Source organism: Phytophthora infestans, genomic scaffold (genome assembly GCF_000142945.1).
Source record: "Phytophthora infestans T30-4 supercont1.5 genomic scaffold, whole genome shotgun sequence".
Lineage (NCBI taxonomy): Eukaryota > Oomycota > Peronosporomycetes > Peronosporales > Peronosporaceae > Phytophthora > Phytophthora infestans.
Window position 1 is genome coordinate 2,564,050 of NW_003303754.1, and position 23,092 is coordinate 2,587,141.

The window sequence follows — 23,092 nt, forward strand, 5'->3', positions numbered from 1 at the left end:
CTCAAAGTCTCCGCCGATGCCGAAGAAGAAAAAGTCCAAGTTGCGGTACCAGTGGACGCCCAGTCCGCTGATGTACTGGAGCGACTCTGGGTCTTGGAACGGCGCCAGTTCGTCCAAGATGCCTGACTTCTGGTCATCGCCTGCAATGATCTTGAGGTCAGGGTGGCTCTGGGCCATAGTGGGACCCAGATCCAGCTTGACAAAGTCACGTTGCACCTCGGCAGACATCCGCAGCGACTGCCACGCCGACGTCTGGAGAATGGACTTGGTGGGCTCGTTCTGCACCGTCATGGCCCAGAACTCGATGCCCTCCGTCTTGTACGCGTCGAAAAACTTGGAATAGTACAGAGCCAGCGACTTCCAGTACGCCTCACCGGGTTTTCCCTTGACTGCGCAGTTGATCGTCGTGTTCTCTGTCGTCATCCAGGCAGGAGGAGCCCACGAAGACGCGTACAGCTTGACATCACGCGTGGACGTGCGGAGAGCGCGTTGGATCAAGTCGATCTTGTTCGACTTTCGATCCACGTCGATAGAGAACTTGGCCTGCGCGAGATCCCCCGGGTTGTCGTTGTACGAGTAGATGCTCGTCGAAACGTCCGTGGAGCCGCTAGTCACGCGTCCTAGAGAGTACTGTAGCCCCTTCTCTGGTCCAGTACCATCTGCTGTAGCGTGGACGACAGCTTGTACACGTTAATAGCGGCTGCATCCGTGAAGGAGCCCCCAAAGCCCACCATCGTCTGGTACTGCGTCGACACATCGACCGTGAACGTGGGGTTACTGGCAGCCGTCGCGTCGACATTGACGACCTTGTACGCGAAGCGGTCGCCAGCGTTGGACGACGTGTACACGCCCACTTGTCCCTCAGTCAGTGTCTTGTAGTCATTCGAGACGGTGTCGCATTGAGTGGCGTTGCAGACGCAGACGCCCTTGAGGTTGGTCTGGTAGCGGCACTGACAGCCGATAGCCACGTTGCTGTCTCCTCAATTCACCAACATGGACACACCAGTACGCTCTGGAGAGAGACTCCAGCTGCAAGAAGCGAAGAAATGGGGTCTTGTTGAGTAGAACAACGATAGGGTTCTTGGCCAGGACTCCTTGACGTTCACATGCGCGTCTATAGCTTAGAGAAGAAGCTTTGACGGAGGCGATTACAAACTGCAAACAGGGAGCGGTCACTTATGTTATCCGAGGAAGTCCAATTGTCAGGACGGAAAATCTTTTAAAATGAAAAAGGTGAAAATCCTTACAGATGAAAGTTGAAGATCTGCTGTGATCTTTGATGAATTGTATGTACAGCTTGTGTAAAAAGCAATTTGGCCAATCGATGCCGGATCTTTAGGGGTGAGGATACTAACACCAACGCGACTGCAAGCTCTGCTCTGCAGCCAATGGAGCGCTCACAAGTGGTAGAGACCACCGCTGTTTCAGCCAGTCACATCGCAGCGAACAATCCAAGGGGTACACAGGCCCTTGACCTGAAATCGAGCGGCGTCGGAGGCAAGCGACTTGTTCCTCACTGGTTTTCGAGTTTGAAGGAGGCTAACGGCGATTCTTCCGCTGCTGTCGATGATCAAACTGTACTCGATACCGGTACTTCGTCGCCAAGCGAAGCTGTATACTTGGTGAGTGCTACCCTATTCACGAGAGAGAGCAACGCTATTAATAAGCTCTTTGTTGCCGTCACGATCGCTTCGCTAACATCGGCTGCTGTGCTTTAGATGGGCATTATGCTGATAACACACGCTTCTCGTCCGACCACGGCCGACATGGCATGAACAGAGTCAAGCCGATCAAAACACCCTCGGTCGTATAAGAATCGAGAGGTTCTTTCCAGAGTCTCGACTTCAAGGCGAGCAAGCCAAGGACTCGGAAGGTACCTCAGATTGCAGATATGCGCGCCTGTCGAATTACTGGAGCCATGCTGCATGTGTGCGGCGCTAATCTCTGCGTTCGTGGACCACTATCTTACTACCCCCAAGCTTTGATATCTGCCTGACACGCGATGTACGTCGCCACCGACACGGCCACTTCCGGCACATTCTGGCGAGCAGAACGTCAAAAAGAGGTCTGGGCCGTGTCTATTGACAGCACTGGCCAACGGCGGCACTCGTGCACGGAGTGCAGCTGCACTGGCGCCTATCTAACAACCTTTGACGTGGCACACGCAGCCTTCAGCTTCACCTAGCTTCTCTTCGACGATCTACGATGTCGCGCCATCAGAATACGCCAGCGCGGCACTGCAGCTACGGTCCGCGCTTTAAGCTCTCTATAGCGCCTACCACTAAGCGTCGTAGCATATGCAGGTGGCTATTCAGTACGGAGCCGTCAAGTGGTATCGTTACTGTCGATACTATCAATTACGCGTCATATTGTACATGCTCGAACATGTGCAGATGGAGAGGACACTTCCTCTATACTATCGATATGGATGTGCTGCCGTCAAGTATAATCACGGAGATGCTGTGGCCAAGTGTCTCGCAGGTGATGGAGTGTGTTGACGTCAGTGTAGAGCACGGATCGCCCTTGTAAGCCACCGTAATGTTCAAGACGTGCAATATGCCGAGCCACAAGAATTTAGATATCTGCAGCAAATTCTGAAGATGTACGTCTCCGAGGGCCACGAAAACCATCGTATGATCTTTGCTCAACGCGCACGACGCAAGTTCGTGTCGGCTTCACGCCCAGGATATCTCGGTTTGGCACTAAGCTGTCCATTTGATGATCTTGGACGCGTCCTGGATCGCGCTCTCAGCTGATACGGCTTCAACCGGAAAGTTTTCGAGCGGGCCGACGGCTGGAGGGTCCCGAAATTAGCAGCCAAGACAACCCTAGAAGAGCGAATTGCTTGGGCATGTGGAATGGGGACGGAGGGAGCGATTATGAACAGGCATGCTGAGATGTTTTCCACCCGGCAGGGCTGTACCGGCAGGCTGTCCAAATGGTTTGTAAATTGTGGCGTCGTTTTTATCGGAGATTTGATGCTTTTATGCTAAGCGTTTTAGCAATGCCGATCATCGCTTCAACCATTTCATTATTTGGACCGTTTTAAAAGACCATTTCGGGTATCTATTCCCTTGATTTGGCTTTATATCCTTTTACTTTAGCTACGTGGTAGATCTACAAAGGCGTGTACTGGATTTTGAAACCTACAGCAGGGATGGGAAGGTTTACCAATGTGATGTTCTTACCAAAAAGCGTTGAGCGTTTTTGAGTGACTTGTGTGCCAGCTTGGGTGTTTGCCGTTTTCTCGCTAGCCCTGTGTATGCTAATGAGCTCTCTTCATGATATGTTACTTTTGCAGCAAATTCGCCCTTGTTTTGACAATCTACCAGATGAAAACTTGCTGAGATTTTGCATTACTTAGGCCGCAATCTCAGCAATCTCAGCAATTTATGTGCGAAGTACTTTAGTAAAGAGTCTAAGCACGCACAGAACGATAAGTTAGTCTGGCCGATCCACGAAGCTTGTGGAGATCGTAGTCGTCATGCCACCTGTAGACGAACACACACTCGGTCAACTCGACCAGGTTTTTACTCAGCGAATTCACATGTTGAACGAGCTCGGGTAGTGTTTTCCGGATCTCATATCTGTGAGCAGAAGTATCGTACGACAAGGATCTGTATGTAAACGAGCATTTACTTTGGGCTGAGCAGTCTGAGCCACCGTGCTTCCAGTTCCTCTCAACTAGCCATTCTGCAATTTCCAGCCAGCAACCAAAACGTCAAGTCTCCTTAGACCACCACTGCATTCATTGAACAAGAGTGCATCATGATCTCCACCTGACGACAAAAATATTGTGAAAGACCTTGGAGACGCACAAGACAAGTAGGTGGAGTCGGTTCTGTTTCAATTATTTTATTAATCGGTAGCATCTCCGTACGAATATTTATAACACTCGTTGTCCGCAGTTACGACTGGATCTTCGTAGCGCTCGAGGCAGGGAGAATGACCGTCTGCATCGAGTGCGCCGGCAGCTGGAGCGTGAAGGTCTTGGCGTCAGTCTGCTTGACACTGACCGTGACGTCCGAGTTATCGCGGTTCGAGAACTGCAGCACCACGTTCTTGTCTGGCGTCACAAACGCCGTGCGGTGGAAGTTACTGAGCGTCTTGGACTTGGGGAAGTCGACGCGACGCGAGCCAGCAGGGACGAACTTGGACAAGTGGCCCATGACGTAGAACATCGGCTGCTTGTAGAACTCGGCGCCGCCCTCTTCGTCCACCAGGATGGGCGCGTCCACGAAGTTCTCGGCCCAGTTGGGGCCTCCCGCGGTATCCAGAGCCAAGTTCCAGTCGGTCCAGCCGACCACAAAGTTGTTGACGTCCTCGATGATGTCGCGGCCGTAATTCTCCGCACGAGACCAGCTCTTGTCCTCGTCCTTCAGAGACGGACCCGAGCCGGTGCCTAACCAGCTCGGAAGGAATCCCTCGCACGCCTCGGTGGCGAGCATGAAGACATTGGGGAATTTATTATGGAACGTCAAGAGTTTGTCAAAGTCTCCGCCGATGCCGAAGAAGAAAAAGTCCAAGTTGCGGTACCAGTGGACGCCCAGTCCGCTGATGTACTGGAGCGACTCTGGGTCTTGGAACGGCGCCAGTTCGTCCAAGATGCCTGACTTCTGGTCATCGCCTGCAATGATCTTGAGGTCAGGGTGGCTCTGGGCCATAGTGGGACCCAGATCCAGCTTGACAAAGTCACGTTGCACCTCGGCAGACATCCGCAGCGACTGCCACGCCGACGTCTGGAGAATGGACTTGGTGGGCTCGTTCTGCACCGTCATGGCCCAGAACTCGATGCCCTCCGTCTTGTACGCGTCGAAAAACTTGGAATAGTACAGAGCCAGCGACTTCCAGTACGCCTCACCGGGTTTGCCCTTGACTGCGCAGTTGATCGTCGTGTTCTCTGTCGTCATCCAGGCAGGAGGAGCCCACGAAGACGCGTACAGCTTGACATCACGCGTGGACGTGCGGAGAGCGCGTTGGATCAAGTCGATCTTGTTCGACTTTCGATCCACGTCGATAGAGAACTTGGCCTGCGCGAGATCCCCTGGGTTGTCGTTGTACGAGTAGATGCTCGTCGAAAAGTCCGTGGAGCCGATAGTCACGCGTCCTAGAGAGTACTGTAGCCCCTTGTCCGAGTAGTACTGGTCCAGTACCATCTGCTGTAGCGTGGATGACAGCTTGTACACGTTGATAGCGGCTGCATCCGTGAAGGAGCCCCCAAAGCCCACCATCGTCTGGTACTGCGTAGACACATCGACCGTGAACGTGGGGTTACTGGCAGCCGTCGCGTCGACATTGACGACCTTGTACGCGAAGCGGTCGCCAGCCTTGGACGACGTGTACACGCCGACTTGTCCCGCAGTCAGTGTCTTGTAGTCATTCGAGACGGTGTCGCATTGAGTGGCGTTGCAGACGCAGACGCCCTTGAGGTTGGTCTGGTAGCGGCTAGACCTGCTACTGCAGGCAGCAAAAGCCTCTTGAGACGCCAGCAGCAGGCCTACTAACGCACTCAGCGTGAAGGGCCCAAGCATGCTGGGTGATACGATGAAAGAGGTAGCTGACAAAATCGAAAGTGCCCGTTAAGAAGATAGCGTGTATGAAACGCATCCCTTAATGTTGTGCCGCCACGTGATACTGTCGTTACCGCAACCATAATATGCGACATTTATGGTTGCTATAACTCAGTTATGGCTGCTATACCAGAATTCAAAAAAACTCTTAGCGAAAGATAAATCCAATTTTAAGAAAGTATTTTACACGAATGGCGTTAGTGCACCCTTAACTACAACGCTTGGAGCACCTTTAAGCCACTTGGGCGCCCTTAACTGCAAGCGTTAGGGCGCCCTAAAGCCTTGGGCGCCCTTATCGCTAAAAATCGATAACCGTATTTTAAAAAATTGATGCGAAGTATCACCATAAGCGTTATTGTATGAAGAAACGCATTAGGGGTTAACCCCTCTAGCCCCGCTTCCTGTATTCTACAGGATAAAAAGTTTCGTATCCTGTATTCTACAGGATAAGGTTATTGGCAAATCGGGCTCATACTTAATTCAAGTACAACTATACAAACTTCAAGTGATGCTGCCAAATATAAAGTTTGACAGTGATGTAGCTAACCTCGGGCTAATAATTCGTGGCCAGAAATTTTTAGAGATTTAGAGAGCGCGCCAATTTTCGCGCCATTCACGATTTAGACCAGGGGGAGGTAGCACCATGCAGAAGCGAAGAGTTCGGCGACTTACATGGGGACAACTGTGGACCAGACTCAAGAAGCTAGGGTGGCAATTTGAGCGACCAAAGGGGCTAGCTACCGAGAATCGCTACTTTACACCTGATGGATGGAAGAAAAGGCCAAACGTAACACACCTTGTCGACTATTTCGACGGAGCTGACGAAGTATGGCAACACGTGCCAGTTGATGGTACGAATCGGCTCATTTTAATTTTGTTATATTGTTATTAACTCATTACACAGTTATCTATGACATGCCGCCTGCCAAACGACACGCCACTACGAGCTCCCCTCTATTAATTCCACTGGGTGCCCCCGAGCCGCCAGTCAACTCCCCCGTGATTCCGCCTGCCCAGTCGCCTGCGAAGACGCCTGTCAAGTCGCCTGCGACAACACCTGCCAAGTCGTCTGCGAGGACGCCTGCCCAGTCGCCTGCGAAAACGCCTGCCAAGTCGCCTGCGACAACACCTGCCAAGTCGCCTGCGAAGACACCTGCCAAAGCACCTGCCAAGTCACCTCGGAAGACGACTACAAAGTCAGCTGAAAAGACATCTGCCAAGTCACCCACCAATACGCCAGCCAAGTCGCCGGCTAAGTCCCCCGCCCAAGCTCCTGCTAAGGGCCAGACGCCAAGAAAGAAACGTGCGCGTAAAGAGGTCGCTGCGTCTCCTATACCGTCACTACGTCCACTACGGTCGTGTACTGTTCGCGCAGCAGAAGTGGACATATCTGTTGGTGATGACCGTTTAAGCTCTGGTGACGAGGACGACTTCCAAGTCGATGAAGGCGATGAGTCCGACATTGAAGGTACAAGTGAAACTTCTGCTGGTGAAGAGGAAGAAAACACCAGCGATGAGGAAGATGCAGTCGATCTCTCAGCGGGAACTCCATTCGACCAGATGAACAAGGACCAGCTGAGCGAACACGCGAAAACAGGCTGGACGACCTACTTCGAAGATTCATGTGAGTGCTTTCGTGTACTATACAGGATAACGAGTGTCCTTTGCTTCGGCTATCCTGTACTCGACACTAATACCCATATATCGTTGCTATGTAGGCGCTTCCCTTCAGCTGCCATCGGCAGAGCTTACACGCTGCTCCGCCACACCTACGGAGTTGGCTACTGCACTGGGGAGTAACTTGGAAGGACTGTTTTTCCTGTTCCTGCCTAAATCGATGTGGATGTCTATCGCTACGGAATCAAATCGGTACCAGCTTCAGTATCGAACGCAGGCAGCGGACGAAATAATGGCACGACAGCGACAGCTCAAGCTGAGGCGACCTGAGTACAAGATGAAAACTGTACAGCAAGTCCAGGCTGAGCAACGATCGTTCAAGCCAATACAAGCGCATGAGCTGGTACATTTCATTGGTTTACTGTGTGCCCGAACCCTTTGCCCGCACCGTGAGAAGCTGTCGAAGCATTGGGCGGTGGATGTACAGGGCGCGGCTCCTAAAGGCACATTTGGGCGATACATGTCCCGAAAGCGATTCGAAGAGATCGTACGATTCTTGCATTTTAGCGACAACAGTCATCCTGACGCTATCAAGTTCAAGACGTGGAAGATTAAGCCTGTCGCGGACACGATCAACGCAACGTTCAAGCTGGGGATGACAGTAGGGCAACAAGCCGCCTTCGACGAAGGAATGATACCGATGAGTAGCAAGTTCAACCCCATGCGGCAGTTTCTTCGAGGAAAACCTCACCCATGGGGTACTAAGTGCTTCTTGACTTGCGATGCAGAGAGCGGGTACTGCTACAGGTAATGGATCACTTAGTCTACAGAACATTGTATTATCCAGGTACTAAGTAATTATGCTTGTGTCTTATTCTGTATAGGGCTGAGATATACCAAGGAAGCTCAACAGTGACTGTGCGGACCTGAACCAAGGCCCCAACGCTGTGATCCGTAATGTTGAAGAGGTGCTGGAAGGACTACCAAGGAAGCGTCTGATTATCACCGACCGTTTCTACTCAAGTGTGCTGCTGTCGTCTATCCTTCTACAACGTGGACTCTACCATGTCGGCACCATTCAAACGAATCGGCGAGGCTACTGTAAAGACATTCCGTACAAGCAAGCTAAACGACCAAAGACGATGGCGAGAGGGGTATACCGGATTGCACAGTCCAAGACTGAGCTGAATTTGATTGCAGTGTCATGGATGGACAACCGTCCTGTACACTTCATTGCTACGGGGTGTAGTACCCGACCGACAACCCTGTCAAGACGCGCAGGTGCTGAAGTAGTTGACGTGCCAGCTCCTCAACTCGTGAAAGACTATCAAGATGGCATGGGAGGAGCAAATATTCATGACCAACTGCGCTTGCAAAGATACTCGATTCAGGTATTACTTGCTCTTTTCTTATCCTGTATTATACATGACAACATAAACTAACGGTCGAATGTTTTCCTGTATACTACAGAGAGCGATGAAAATGAAGAAATATTACCACACAATCTTCTTGGGTTAGTTGACATGGCGCTTACCAACGCATACATCATCTATCGACGTATTCAAGGCAATCTTGCTCCCGGTAAAGCACCTCCGACACATGCTGAGTTTCAGCGGCTGATGCAGACTGCACTACTCAGCATTGGACCGGCTGACTTTGCAGGAGACTTGTCAGTTGAAGCATTGGCAGACACTCCGGTTTCCCGCTCATCAGCTCCGCGCTACACGCTACCAGCACAACACACGACTAAACAAGTGAGCGTATTTCGCACAACACGTGGAAAGGACGGGACCTACTCACAGAAGCGCCGTCAATACGGCTGCAAAGTGTGCTCGTTGCTGCGTCCGGGCAAGAACCCGTGGGAAACCACGTTTGACTGTGTGGAGTGCTCTGAAGTGAGGATGCGGAGCGTGGATGACAATACCGCCGTTGGAAGAGGGAAGGTGTATCTATGCCAAAAGGTGCGGCAACACGATCCTAGTGGACCTACAAACTCGGCCACCTGCAGCCAGATATGGCACGATCTATGGCGGGGAGGAGCGACAATTCCTCCCGGTCTCAAGGCTATTCGGCTGCGTGCTCCTACTAGAGCAGGTGCGCAACGTATAGACGACGAGCTGGAAGGTGACAGTTGTTGCGATGACGGTTCCAGCGTAGGGTCGGGAAATTCACGAAGCACAGCGAGCGCTACGAATGCAGGACGTTCTGCAGAGAATATTTGTGAAGTAGTACAGACAGCAGTGATTTAATCAATCCTATGAATAATCAAATATGGAATGAATGCAAACTCTTTGTGAGTGATGGTTTTTGTTGATATTTAGAAATTTTCCCTGTAGCCGATTTGTGCGATACAGGATATAGTGCCATATGTTAGAACCACCATTTTAACTCTTACCCTGTACTGCACAGAGTAGATAACTGACAGAGATTGTGAGCTTGGAAAAACTCCGCAAATAATAAACCTAAGTCATTTTCTTACCCTGTAGAATACAGGGTAATTTCCGCCCGAAAACGCGGGGCTAGAGGGGTTAACACATAAGAAGAAGAAGACGAAAAGCACAAGTAGAAAAGGGAAAGCGATATATATATATTTATTGTTTAACAAAACCACGAATGGATACAAGATTATTGTGGAAGCAGCATCTTACTAACCTCTTGGTCCGTCTTCTGCTTTTCCGTCAATTTTTTCTCACTGTGTGGCACCAGCTTCATCGTGCACAGCAACAACCAGGCTAGTCTTAAGCCGCATCACGCTTACATAAGCTTCTGTCACCCGATGGCGTTCCAATCGATGGGTGTTGCGCAAGTGTGCGTACACAATACCCCGGACCATTACTCCACAGCTTTTTAAATCAGGTTGTGAGGGCTTGTCGATCCACTTCGCGATAATTTCCTAAGGAAAAAGCTCTTTTGCACCGCAGGCACTGTGCCATTTCTCCAGTTATGACAGCAAATGAAATTTCCATCATCTTCCAGTTCTTTTCAGTAGCACTCCTGGTCTAGCGGCTCATAGAAATACACCTTCAGTACATGTACTGTCGGAAACTGTTGTCGTGGTGGGGAATTGGAAAGTGAATTGATGAATTAGACTAAGTGCACTATGTTGAGCTAGAGGAGCGTATACGTTAACAGAAACGCGATCTCCACAATAATAAACCCCCAGTGGTTCGAGCTTAAATTTATGGGTATAACCACAAAAGGTGTCTCTGATAACCGCTGTCTTAGTGGTTCAGGCCACCCAATAGCCAATGTCAGCGAAACAAATGCGATGCAGCCGTCCATACTTTTTGCAATCATTCTGATTCCGAAATCAATCACGGCGTCGTTCAGCAATCCGCTGCGTAGAACTCCAGAGACAACGTCAAAAAATACGATGGCCGTCGTGTTAATTCTGTATTTGCGACAGATTTTGTCGTGAAAGTGGCGCGTCTATTCAAAGACACGTGAGAAGGGAATTCATATACGTATAAAAGTTTAGAGTTATACAGAAAAACGGTCTTCGTTGTAGTGTAACTTTACCTATCTCGTAGAGTATGGCATCTAGCGCCTCACTTGAATCGCTTAGATAGTCGAAGTGTCTTCGTCACTGCCATCGTTACCAGAGGAGGAACAAACGTCCAGCACAGTGACGCCGGGCGCGCCCTCGCTCTCGTCATCTTTAGCACTGGCGCCTGTGCCAGTGCTTAAGAACTCGTACGTGGATTTTTGTTGTGATCAACAAAACCACTGGCTATCAGACTCGGAATTATCTGAGAGTAACGTTACTTGATGGTAATTTATTTGGGAATATATTTCTCGTGGAATTTCTCACGAAACCTAAAATTTGTGAAAATATAGTTAGGGCGCCGAGCACCCTTATCGGTACTGTATATGAAAAAAGTTAAGGGTGCACTAACGACTACGATTTTACACCCATTTAAAATACCGTATTAGCACCTAAGTACGAATATACTCGGTTAAGTACGATCATATTATTAAGTACGATTGCTCTGAGCCGCTCATATTTGAAACTGGGCAGCTCTGCGACGGCCACGCGGTAGATTCGCGCCGCGCTAGTTGGCGTTGCGAGAACGAGAGACAGCGTGCGAAGGATAGGACGATGGCTGGTAGACTACATGAGTCGGGCTTTAGAGCTGTGGTTGTAGTTCTTACCACTTGTATGTGTTTGTGTGCGAACAGAAGCCCGAAGAACGCAAAATGTCAACGGACAACAGAAAATCACGTATAATGCGCTCGGGATCGAGGATGACGACGCCAGCGACGAAGACTACGTGTTGGAGGCCATTTCGGAGGATGAGGAAGAAGATGAGGACCTTTCCTCTGGCAAATTAAACGAGGGAAGCACAACAGCTGCCGGTAAGGTTGTTTGCTGCACTTTACGCTACTACATGTTTTGCTGAGCTCTTGTGTGGGGTGTACATGCATCTAGGAAAGCCAAGCGCTCAGAGTAACAAGAACAAAACGATACAGGGCAACGTGAAACCAGGTATGGTTGCTATATGCGTAAGGGTTGCTTTATTCATCATCTTATAAGCTCGCATTTTTGTTTGTTGCTAGATTCGAAGGCTGCTAAAACATTGCTGAAGCGCACTTCACCTCATATGCCAATAAAGTCTTCTCTGGTTAAGCGGAAAAGGCAGGAAACACCAGTGCAATCAAGTGGCGAATATTCGCCAAGAAAACGCGTGAGCAAGCACCTCACAGAGCTACAATCAATGAACTCAGGTGAAAATAAGATCCTGAATACAGTTCCAGCGTTTGGGCCGGCCAAGATGATTAATTCTTGGGAGGAATTTGAGAAGATCTTCGATGCATACAAGAAGAAGTACAAGCTCAAGTTTCGGGTGCGGAGCTCAGAAAAGACGGCTCTTTACAACTGGTAAGTTTTGCTGTTAGCTTTGGCTGTATATCCAGACTAAAAGGTGGTTATTGTATCTGTAGCACCCATGAAGATCATATACCTACCGAGTTCGAGTGGCTCCAGAGGATTTACCGTTGCACGCACGGAGTACCTCAGGCCTCTAGATCTAAAGGCCACCGCAACCGGTCGACACGTTACTGTAGCTGCAAGGCAAGATTAACGGCCGTTGTCTCTCGCTGTGTGGACAATACCTATAAGATTGTTGTTCGGAACGAGGTATGTGACGAAAGCGTGCTCATTATCTGTTTGACTCTCTAACTTTTGTTTGACTTTGTAGAACCACACGCACTCACACCTAACTACCGGCACGGAGGTCTCTTCCTACCTCACGACCAAGACTCTACCGCTCGATGACCGCGATCGCGAGGATGTTAAGACCTTGGCTGACGCCCGTGTGTCGTCCTCCCACATCACCCGCTTTTTAAATGATCGCCTTGGTACGTGATGTAGCTATTTACGTGATGTAACTTCTTTAATTTTTTGCTTATATTATGTCAACTTCTTCTTAGACTGTAAAGTGACGCCACAGCAGACGCGTAATCTTATCCGTAGCATCATGGGGAAGGATTCCGGTGAAGACCGTCTCAAGAATATGCTTCACGCTCTTCGGCAGCTTGATGGCAGCGATGTGCTCGTCATTCAAGACCAGTTTGACGTCACGTGCGGAGTTGTTATGCAGAAAAAAATTCAAAAGATGATGTTTGAGCGGTGGGGGGAAACGTTGGCAATGGGCTTTACGCATGGAACGAATAACCTAGGCTATCATCTGGGTACGTTTGACACAGCAACCTTACCTGATATAGCAACCCCCTGTAGCAACCTTAATTGATACAGTAGCCGTTGTGGCAACCTAATCCGCTATCGCAACCTTGCTGATCATCATGTATTTCCTTGCTGGTAGGGAGTTTGGTTGTCACCACATGAACGGGTCGTGGCTTCCCTGTGGTTGATTTCATTTGCCTCAATGAGCAAGCAAAGACGATCTCCACGATTTTGGAGTACTTCAAGGAGAAGAATTCGTGTTGGGATCAAGTCGTGAGCGTGGTCATTGATAAAGACTTCACTGAATGGAAGGTACTTAAAGAGTCCTTCCCCAACGCGAAAATTCTCCTTTGCCAGCTCCACGCAATCTCCTACTGGAAGAAGATTATGAAGAGGTCCGTCTACGGAATTAAGACTGCGCAGAGTGAAGAGCTACTTGCCTTGATGGTAAAACTGCTTTTCAGGTATGTCGCCACGGTTCTTTCGATACACATATATTGTCTTACTTTCTGAACTAATTGTTATCTTAGCTCAACGCAGGATGCATACGACACTTACTACAAGAACCTTCAATCGTACTGCCAAAGTAACAAGAAACTCGCTTTCTTTGCGTATTTTGACAAGAACTGGAACACAAGCAATGACATGTGGTCCAACTTTGCACGTGGTAAACATTTTACTGCTGGCAATACAACTACCAACAGGATCGAATCTAATTGGAACCAGCTCAAGATGCTGCTCGGGCGTAAAACAAGAATTGACCAGACCATCGCTGGATTGCTGCAGCACCAGATGACTATCACGCAGCAGATTGTCTCGGAGATCGGGCAGTTGCACTCGAGTACACGGAGGCCTAAGTCGGTGCCGACCTTTTTAAGAGCAGTTGGGGGCAGAATATCAGCGTATGTTTTGGAGACAATTAGGAGCAATTTGTGAATCTGATGAAGGAAACAACATGTGTACAGACATTATCGGTTTCGAAATGGAACGTATACTGTCACAACCAAGGATTTGAGTGCGATGACGTGGACTGGAAGTGCACCTGTCTGTTTTCAACTACCAACCACTTGCCGTGTCGGCATCTCATGCACGTAGCGCACAAAGGACATGGATTCGAGATGCTTCCTGTTAAAACAATTTGCGAACGGTGGAGTACAATGACAGCGTTGAAATCTACCGAAGCATTTACGGCCGCTGCTGATACTCTGAGTTCAATCGTGCGGATGTCGAAGCTAAGGTTGCCAAAGTTAAGGTTGCCCGATGAACCTTGTGTTGACCTTCCTACCTCGTCAGCGCCGAAGACGTCACCGAAACAATTTGTGTATGTTCGCCTGCGACGACGGGAGCGTGCCAACAAGGTTGTTCTTTCTTCAGGCGAGAAGTATTCGCTTGCAAAGGCAATGGTTGAGCCGCTGCTGGAACATCTAGCCGACTTGAGCAGCGCAAACTTTTATGACGAATTACAGGCGTGGAAAAACACATTAGAAGAAGGACTGCGCCTTGGCAAATCACGTACGAAAAAAAGTGCTGTGTTTGCCGATCACGAAAATGGAGAAGTTGAAGAAGTTGAAGATCTCGATGATGATTTGAGTTCTATTCTAGATCCAGCAGACGCAATGGCAACTGTCAAACTGATGGAAGATCTGCAAATGGACAGCCAGGATGGCGCCATGGATAGTATCAACAGTGGTGATGACGGCCCTCCAACACAACTCGCAAAAGAGCAAAAGGTGAAGTCACCAACTCCACCTCGTGCCGCTAGCTTTGGTGAGCCGACTTCTGGCTCCAAAAAGAACGAGACGGGTGATGTTCGAGACGAAGGAGAGACAACTCGTCAAGTAGACATTATCAATGTTCCAAAACCGATGCGCCGAATCTGTCGCGTACCACGCCGACACAGCTACGCCAATCAAAGATTTCCCCAGGTGTATCGCGGCTAGCTGTACACAATTATCCCAGCGGGCTAACAGTGAAGCTGCACGAATTTGTGACGTGGGCAATACACCAAACATGAAGAACATCCTGGCTATCATGCAAAAATACCCAGTGCAACTGACGGATGCCTATCTACGATCGCGAGTGATTGAGTGCCATTGGGAAGCTATGAGGTCTGAGGACAACATGCACCCTTTTGTAATTCCCGTGGATCTTACACGGTCAATGGAGGCTGCAATATGTACTGCACGGAAGGAGCAGCGCGAACCCGACAAACTCGACTCAACTGTGTCACAGAAAGGTGTTGTTCTCGACATTGTTGCAACAATTGACCCAAAGCTCTGGAAGTTCTGCAGGTACGGTTGCTTTTTTGTTATGGTTGCTATACAGAGTTGTTTTATCTTTATGGTTGCGATACAGGGTTGCTTTACTAATGTGGTTGCTACTTCGATTACAGTCGATATGTAAATGCAGCAAGTGTTTTCTACAGAGTGAAGGCCAAGGCCAAGTCTTGGGTTGAAGATCGAAAGTGGCTGGAGAGAAATTGGATTAAGGTGGACTCGAATGTTGACCTTTTCGCAAAGGAAACAAAAACTTGGGGTGTTACACGAGAGGCCGTTCGAAATCGACATCAAGTCCTCGCCAATGAAGTAATTTCAAAGTTTTCAGACTGCCGTCTTCGCAGCGAGTACGCCACCAAGTGTGGCAAGGTCACCATTTGCTTCGAAGACGTGGTTGGAAGTGTTTGTCGAGGGTGGCTCTCGGACAGCTCGTCCGACTTCTGCTTGAGTGAAATTGCTGCATCCACGGAGGGCTGTCGCGTGTTGTCATCGCTTCTATGGCAGATTGGCTGGCCGGCGACACCGCCGGTTCAGCTTCGCGACATAAAGTTTGTCGTACATCCCGTCAATTTGAGCGCTAGCCATTAGGGCATTATAATTGTTTGTCTTGGGGTTCAGACGGCCAGATCCACGGCACGAACCTCACATGTACGAACCTCTCATTAATAATTGCTATCACGGTGAAATGGAGACAGTTTGGGAGGGAAGTAAGCGTAACAACAAGGAAGGGCTGCGAGGATTTATTGAGCGCTGGAACGAGTCCTCCAATCCTGGCTGTGTTATGAAGATCCACCCAGTTTCGTGGGTGGACGCCCCGCAACAACCTGATAACTCCAGCTGTGGTGCCTTGGTAATTGCACATGCACACAGCGTTATTGCAGGGAATGCAGACCTGCATTGCTACAAGATCAGCAAGTCAGATGTCGACGTAATGCGCTTGAGGATGCTGTGGTTACTGCTTGTACAATCCCGCAAGCGACGAATGTCGAAGGCAGATGCGGACACGGCAGCAAAAATTCATCAGAGACTTCAGGATGAGCTAAAATAGCCATGTGAATTTGTATTCACAATTAATACAGCTACATATCGTTGACTAATTTCTTAACCGATTAATTGCCATCTCTAGCAGCACTCCAAAAGACATAACTCCGTCTTGACCGATGCCCACACCGTCCAAGTCATAATCCAAAGCGTAAAGGCCTTCCTCGTTCTCTTCAATTCGAGCCATTAGCTCCATCTGTACTCTCAGTATTTGCTCCAGTATCTCCCCGATCTCCTCCAGCTTGCGCTTTGTGTCCGTGAGCTCTTTTCGCCGTGCGCGTATCAGTTCGCTGGACAGCGATTTTTTATCCATCGTCGTGAAGCCTGTATATCGAAGTGTGAGAAATGTGTGGTGTACTCGCATGTAGTGTTGTGTACATATCTCTATTTTTAGACTTTGAGCATGTTATGCCTCGTAATTTACCGCTGAATTGATGACGATGGCGACGTGGTAGTGCAACAAAAAATAAAATACCAGGACAAACATATGTTTTGAGGTTGCTTTAGGCGATATGGTTGCACTATTTCTTGTTGTGCTGTCGTTGGATGGTTGCGGTAACGCCGTTCCTGCCCAAGCGTCTGTATGGTAATGTGGGATGTGGCGTGTGTCACTCGACCTGAAACTTGGTTTCGAGCAGAGAGGCAGGTGCACTAAATGTGCAGCCACGGATACATGTTGTATCCCGGATACATTATCCGTGGCTTTATGTTGTACATGTACATGTACCTCGAAGTACCAGTCGAATTTTAATACCTGTACTTCAAGTACTGTACCTGTTACTGTACTAACAACGATGTGTCCGCCCACGCCCACTGGGCGTGATCTTGACGCCAAGAAGTGAAGTCGATAAAAAAGCATAAGTAAACGATGAATTAATCAAATACCATGTACCAATAAAAACAATGGCTGCTTCACTTTTAATTCTACAGCTCAGTTCATGTATTAAAATGTGTCAGTAGTTTATTAATAGCAAGGAAAAGCTAAAATTATACATTTTGGAATGATTTAATTTCGAGGAGAAACTCTTTATGAAAGCAATAAGATAGTTGCTGAAAGTATAGTATTTTATGAACTGTTATTTTAAAGGCGTTAAATACCAATACTGTAGAAATATCGGCCGTTTGTGCAACTTGGCTTGCAACCCTTTTTTGATTGGTTAACTAGTGCTGATGACTGTGCTTAAGTGCACAAAGCGGTAGCTACACACGCAGAGTAGGATGGCCGCGATTCTTACGAGCCGCACGGAGGGCCACTAAGATACTTGTCACTGAGAGCTGCCTACCATAGACTGAACATACCTTGTCTATCGCTGCGTCACTGGTAAAACCTGAGCGCACCAAGCTAGCGACTACGTCCCAGAACACTTTTCGCCTAGAGAAGGCGAATTTGTTCGCACCACGCTCGATTGCCGTAAAGTCTTTTGCTGCTTTCAGGTCACCGCATCCGACCTGGTATTCGTGCCAAAGTTTGAATAAATCTTTTGGCCGCTTTGAAAGTACAGCCGTAGACGCTCAGCGAGTCGGAGGCGGATTAGGTGGAGATGTAGTTATATCCTGCGTAATAACGTCGCGCCGAAAAGCTGGCTGCATGGCAATTCACTTTAGTTTGGCCTGAATCTTCTGTAGCTCTCGTTGATTCTCACGCCGTAAACGCATGACTTCGTTCAGCACTTCGGCTGTTTGGCGTCGCCCTGCTCCAATCTGCGAGTGAAGGGCTGCTAATTCACGGCGACTACCATCTCCGAGTACAGCGCTACCACGGCATGAACCTCGTGAGCTCTCGCTTGTACTGGCTTGTCATAGTGCTGGGGCTTGTGGCGTTCTTTTCTTTCTCTGCAAACTTTTGGCTTGATCTCACTTGGATTTTGATATCTGGCTCTACACTAAGTACGTTTGCAACCTTACTTGCTTTTTGTATCAGATTGGGTTGCAAAACTGACCTGAACCTGCCACCGTGTGAACAACTCAAGTTGCAATCACCACCCCACCGTTTCGCGCTGTGCAAGGCACAATTGTGGTCTATACGCTACGTGCAGCCGATCAGAGAGCAGGATTTTCAAAAATACATCCTTGGTTGCAAATGGCCGATAATGTGGATGTTTCAGTTTTAGAAAGTAAAGAAAAGGCTAAAACACGTTTAATTAGCAAACTACCCCTGCAACCAAGCCGGGGTTTTAGTTGTTTCAAACTGCTTTACGCCCTTTAGCTCAATAAGTGGCTTATTCTAAATTTTTATTACGGCAAAATGCTGCACCAATGCAATATAGAGGGTACCGTATTCCTTATGTGCTTGAGTGTGGTCCAGCTTATCCGTGTGAAAAAAAGTATTTGTCGCTAAGCACATAAAGCGCGACGAATCGAAATTTAAATCAATTTGATTGGCTGCTGGATTTGTCGCTAATGACCGAGCGTCGCCAATCACATAAGGAATACGGTATTGCATTTTCTGACCTCTGTTTGCCACACTATATTTTGACTAAATATATGTCAAGGTGACTTCTTCCACAAACACGGTGATAATGTGAAAAGGCCTTAGCTACTGGTGGGAATTATTATAATATAGAGCGTATTGGTTGGAATTGTTTGCAAAACGTGTCATACTCAGCAACATACAGCTCCAAGTTCAGCAAATAAAACGCTGAAAACAAAGTGCTAAAAATGGCAGCCCGGCCCGAACGAGCGTCGACAGCTCAGTTTTATGGCGTTGGGAGAGCACAGACAACGATGTCATCGTATTTAGCGGACAATGCAATTTTAAAAAGATCGTGTTGGAACGGATTGTAGGGGACCACCCATTGATTGATGGTCGCGTTGTCCCATACTTTCCCCTTATGGCACAAAATTCCACCCGGACGGCGACCACGCTTGTACGTGGGGTATTTGTCGGGGGTCATCACCGTTTCGTCCGCGAGCGCCTTTGGAAACTTCTTGGAGCACCTTCCGTTCTTCATGCACGGGCAGCTCGGGTTCTGTTGACCACAGGGTCCATGCAGCATATTAAAAATCACCGTATCGTACAGCTCGGGGTATTTCTCTTTATCCGGGAGCTCAGCGGACACCAGCTTATCGACGTCTTCCTTGGTAGTGGGCTTGTCCTCTGGACGCAGGATAAGCAGTATGTGGGCGTGGGGAAGACCACGCTTCTGATATTCCACTACATGGACTCGAGCGGCTTGAATCCCCAGCACACCCTCATCGAGATCCTTGTTAAGAGCTTTTAGTTTCTCCATGAACACGCGGGCCACGATGTCCGGTCGGTCGGATGCCTTTTCCCCACGGCGTAAGTTTTCCTTGATCTCAGGCCAGTTCGGGTTGCATGTCATCGTAATGAACAGGTTCGGGGCTCCTGTTTCACGGACGATAGCCATGGCATCCAAGAAGCGTTGGTACATGTAGCGGGGACCACCTGTAAACTTCGGAGGTATAATTATTTTGCGTCCAACCTCACCCGCATCTGGCTCCGCCGACTCCTGCTCCGTATAATTCCCACGCCGAGTCCTACGTATGGCCGCCTCGTCGTCAGCTGCCATTCTGTGGATTTCAACAGACTCGCCACGCAACGCGTCCGTGAGTCCCTGGAGGGTTTCCAATCGATACTGGAGCTGGTTCTTCTTGATGAAGCGCAGGCGTTCTTGTTCGCATTTGGCCCATTGGTCAACGCAGTATTGCTGCGTCAGTCGCCCACCGCGCAGGATAAGCGAATTACTAACCGTCCGGTCGTAAAGCAGATACGCCTCATATTCCCGAACGGACATGGTTAAGGGGTCACCGTGGCGATCGACGGGATTACCAACGTACGGGATATCGTAAGTCCAGCCATTATCCCCGTACGGAAAGAGTAGAGGGTACTGCAGCGGGTCGTAGGTAACGCTCGTCTCAAATATGCGCTTGAAACCTCCTCCTGTCGTGTGTAGGATTATATCCCGATGCTCAGCCGCGTTTGTATCGATCACAACGGCTGCCAACTCTGATGCAGTTGGGGTGTTATGTGTACCCGGGTTCGCATTCCGTGTGACATGCAGACGCAGCTTAAGGTGATCCCCCTCCGGAAGAAAATTACTCAAGGCTAATGACGGATCATGCTCATCAACGTCTTCCCCTGCCGCTCGGCGTCGTTCGTGCTCCCTGATGGCTGCTGCATACGCATCCCAGCCACGATCTATCAAAAATCTACGCGCGTTGATGAATTCTTGTGTGTACGGATTGTGCGCCACCATCATCTGGTCAGTCGTTTCCATGACGGCGGGATCGAGGCCTTGCGTCATGTTTATACGGCTTCGCACACGTGCATCCATGTCTGGATCGGTAAAGTAAACTTAGACATACATGGAGCGGCCGAATGTTGGAGGTAGTAACGATCCCAAGCGATGGCACACTGACCCTTGTACACGGAAGTTGTAGACACCATTCCGTGTCACGCTTTCGTCGACGTTGAGAGGCCGAGACCGCGAAGCTCCCATGGACGTAAATGCGAATACGTTGTTGTAGGCTCGGATTGACCGCATGAAGGTCGGATTTTCGAAAAGTGATAGTAGAGCATCCGGTGCTGTTCGCGAAGATGGAACGAACACCAGTCCGTTACGACAGCAGCATCCGTCGGTTTCTTGCGGAAATTTCCAAGCGTTGCAGTAGTGACAAATTCGCTCGTTCTCCTGGTTCTCGTCCGTGTAACGCGTGAAGTAGTGACGGCCCCCGGAAACACTGGAAGGGTCAAAATGTTCGTGGTAGACGAGGCCCTTCTTATACTGCCGAGACCGCCTGCGAAAACGCTCTTGTTCTTTGCGATGCTCCCTTTGTTCATCCGTCATGGCTTTTCTTCGCTCTCTGTGCGCGGCTGCGTATGCTCACGCTCTGCTTGACGCTGCTCATCTGACATGCCTTCCCTGCGGACTTCGTGTTCCACTGCATCCCGAATCCTTGCATTTTGACTGGCCTCCTCAGTTCTTGTGGCTCTGTGGTTGGCTTGCGCATCGCGGCTATATGTTCGATGAACAGAGAGGCCTTCTGGCTCCAGTCGACCCCGTCGAACCCTGGCTTGTTCGGCATTTCGCTCGCGGTCTCGAATAACCTGGGATTCGGATCTGTTAGCTCTGCGTATGCGCTTTCTCTCCGCGTCTTTCTCTTTTGCCCGTTGTTTTTGTGAGCTCGTCATAGCAGCTCGCCTGACGCGGGCTCTTTCTGCATCACGCGCACGTGTAGCTGCTGCGCTATCGTCGACCGTAGGTCCTGCCATTCCAATCTGAAAGTCGTGGGTATCGTGTTGCCCGTCGCGACGCGTCTCCCCCTCGAATCGGCGTTGATGCTCCGCAGGATCGTCTTCTTCCGTTTTCTCCTCACGCTCTACCGCCGAACCAGAAACTCTCATCTGTCCGGATTCAGTTGGTGCTGGGGTTTCAACTAACTCGAGCTGCTCCAATTCTTGGATTGCCTTGCGGTAGCGGGCCTCTGCGTTACGAAGCCTCTGTTTACGGAGTTGTCTTTCCTTACGCGACTCTTCGTGGGATTGGGATGCGGTCTCACGCCGGGCTCGTTGTACGCGATCATCTAGTTCCTCGCGGGTAATTCTAATCATTGAACAGAGTTAGTCGAGTTAATTCTACAGCAAAGCCCGCTACTCAGTTGTTGGGAAACCTTTTCTTTTTCTCGGGGCTCTTGCCATGTCCTCGTATCCTGAGCTGGACTGTCGCCTGATTTAGATAGAACAAAATCACATTGACTGTTAGACTCGAAAGTCTATGTGCACTGGGAACTATTCTACAGCTTTTTCATGAATATAAGCACCAGAACATGGACACGGTAGCTTAAGCAACGTGGTATTCGAATAGAACCCCGAACTTTCCTTTACAGTACTTATCCAGAAGCCCTCTGTAAATATAACACACCACTGTCATTTCCATCCCGGCTCCTCGGATTACAAACAACTTAGGGATATCGTCACTCCAGGCGGCTTGTTGGTCCAGTCAGCTTTTGCTTAGGCCCTCCCCTTGGCCGACGTGCTACAGCCCTCAGCTCACGTTCCGCGGGTCCAAATTACCTTGCACCGCTGTGGACCAAGCAGCTGTACATGGTAATTCAGACGCCGCATCGCGCTGTTGCCTCTTGGGTACGTCAAAGCTGTTGCCTCATCCCTGTTGAGTGGTTGCCCATGTCTGTTCGATACCGTCCAGCCCTTCAGGTCATGTCAGTAGTATGCACAGGGTGTCCAAGAACGACCCAGCCCCTCCCGGGGCTCACACAGTTCTGAAAATACTCTTAAACTGTCTATTATGACGCTATGCTATCTAAGTGTACAGGCACGGGGCTCACTCGGGGCAAGCCTCAGACTGTATCCTGAGAGGTCTCTCTTAAATATATAGTAGGGCAAGGAGCCCCACGCCCGTACATACATGCATATACATCTAAAACTACCATACTGCTATTATACAGCCAGCGCACCTTGTCCTCTCCGCGCCGTCGCTCAAAATCCAATTTTGTGTTTTGAATGAAAAGTGAGTCGAAAAATATATCCCAATCAGGGCGCGAGTTAATTGTGCGACGCTTTTGGATATATTTGTAATTTTGGCATAGTTAGGTCGAGTCAGAAAGACAGGTGCGGTCGGTAGGATGGGAGAAAACTCGATTGGAAAGGCCGAGTGTAGCCATGCGAAAAGGCAGAAAAAAGCAGCAAGAAAGGAACCGGACGGACTTATTGACAGACGGACAGGCTGCAAGTTTAGGAGGCGGGAAACTAGCGCTCTGGGCGCCCGCTCCGCGGACGCTAGGGCATGGTTGATTGGTGTAGAGAGGGCTGACCACCTCCGCTGCGCTGCGGTGGGCTCAGAAACCCTTACTCAAAGCAAAACTCCATTTAGAATATAAAATATACGTGTGCTCAAGTTATGTTGCGTTGCAACAAACGATGTAGA

General features: G+C 49.4%; 2 protein-coding genes across 2 annotated transcripts in view; both read right to left on the minus strand.

Moving 5' to 3' along the window:
- PITG_04254 (glucosylceramidase, putative) overlaps window positions 1–1,768 on the minus strand; it is a gene marked incomplete at both ends in the record, with an annotated part of 2,435 nt that extends 667 nt beyond the window's left edge. The window contains 4 exons of the mRNA XM_002905867.1: window positions 50–662; window positions 779–950; window positions 1,589–1,634; window positions 1,743–1,768. Of these exons, the coding sequence (XP_002905913.1) occupies window positions 50–662; window positions 779–950; window positions 1,589–1,634; window positions 1,743–1,768 (857 nt within the window). The remainder of the gene's footprint in view (window positions 1–49; window positions 663–778; window positions 951–1,588; window positions 1,635–1,742) is intronic.
- Window positions 1,769–3,908: 2,140 nt separating this feature from the next.
- PITG_04255 (glucosylceramidase, putative) lies at window positions 3,909–5,531 on the minus strand (the record flags this gene model as incomplete). Its single annotated transcript, XM_002905868.1, has 1 exon — window positions 3,909–5,531. The coding sequence occupies one exon, from the start codon at window positions 5,529–5,531 to the stop codon at window positions 3,909–3,911; it is 1,623 nt and encodes a 540-aa protein (XP_002905914.1).
- Between the last annotated feature and the right edge of the window lie 17,561 nt (window positions 5,532–23,092).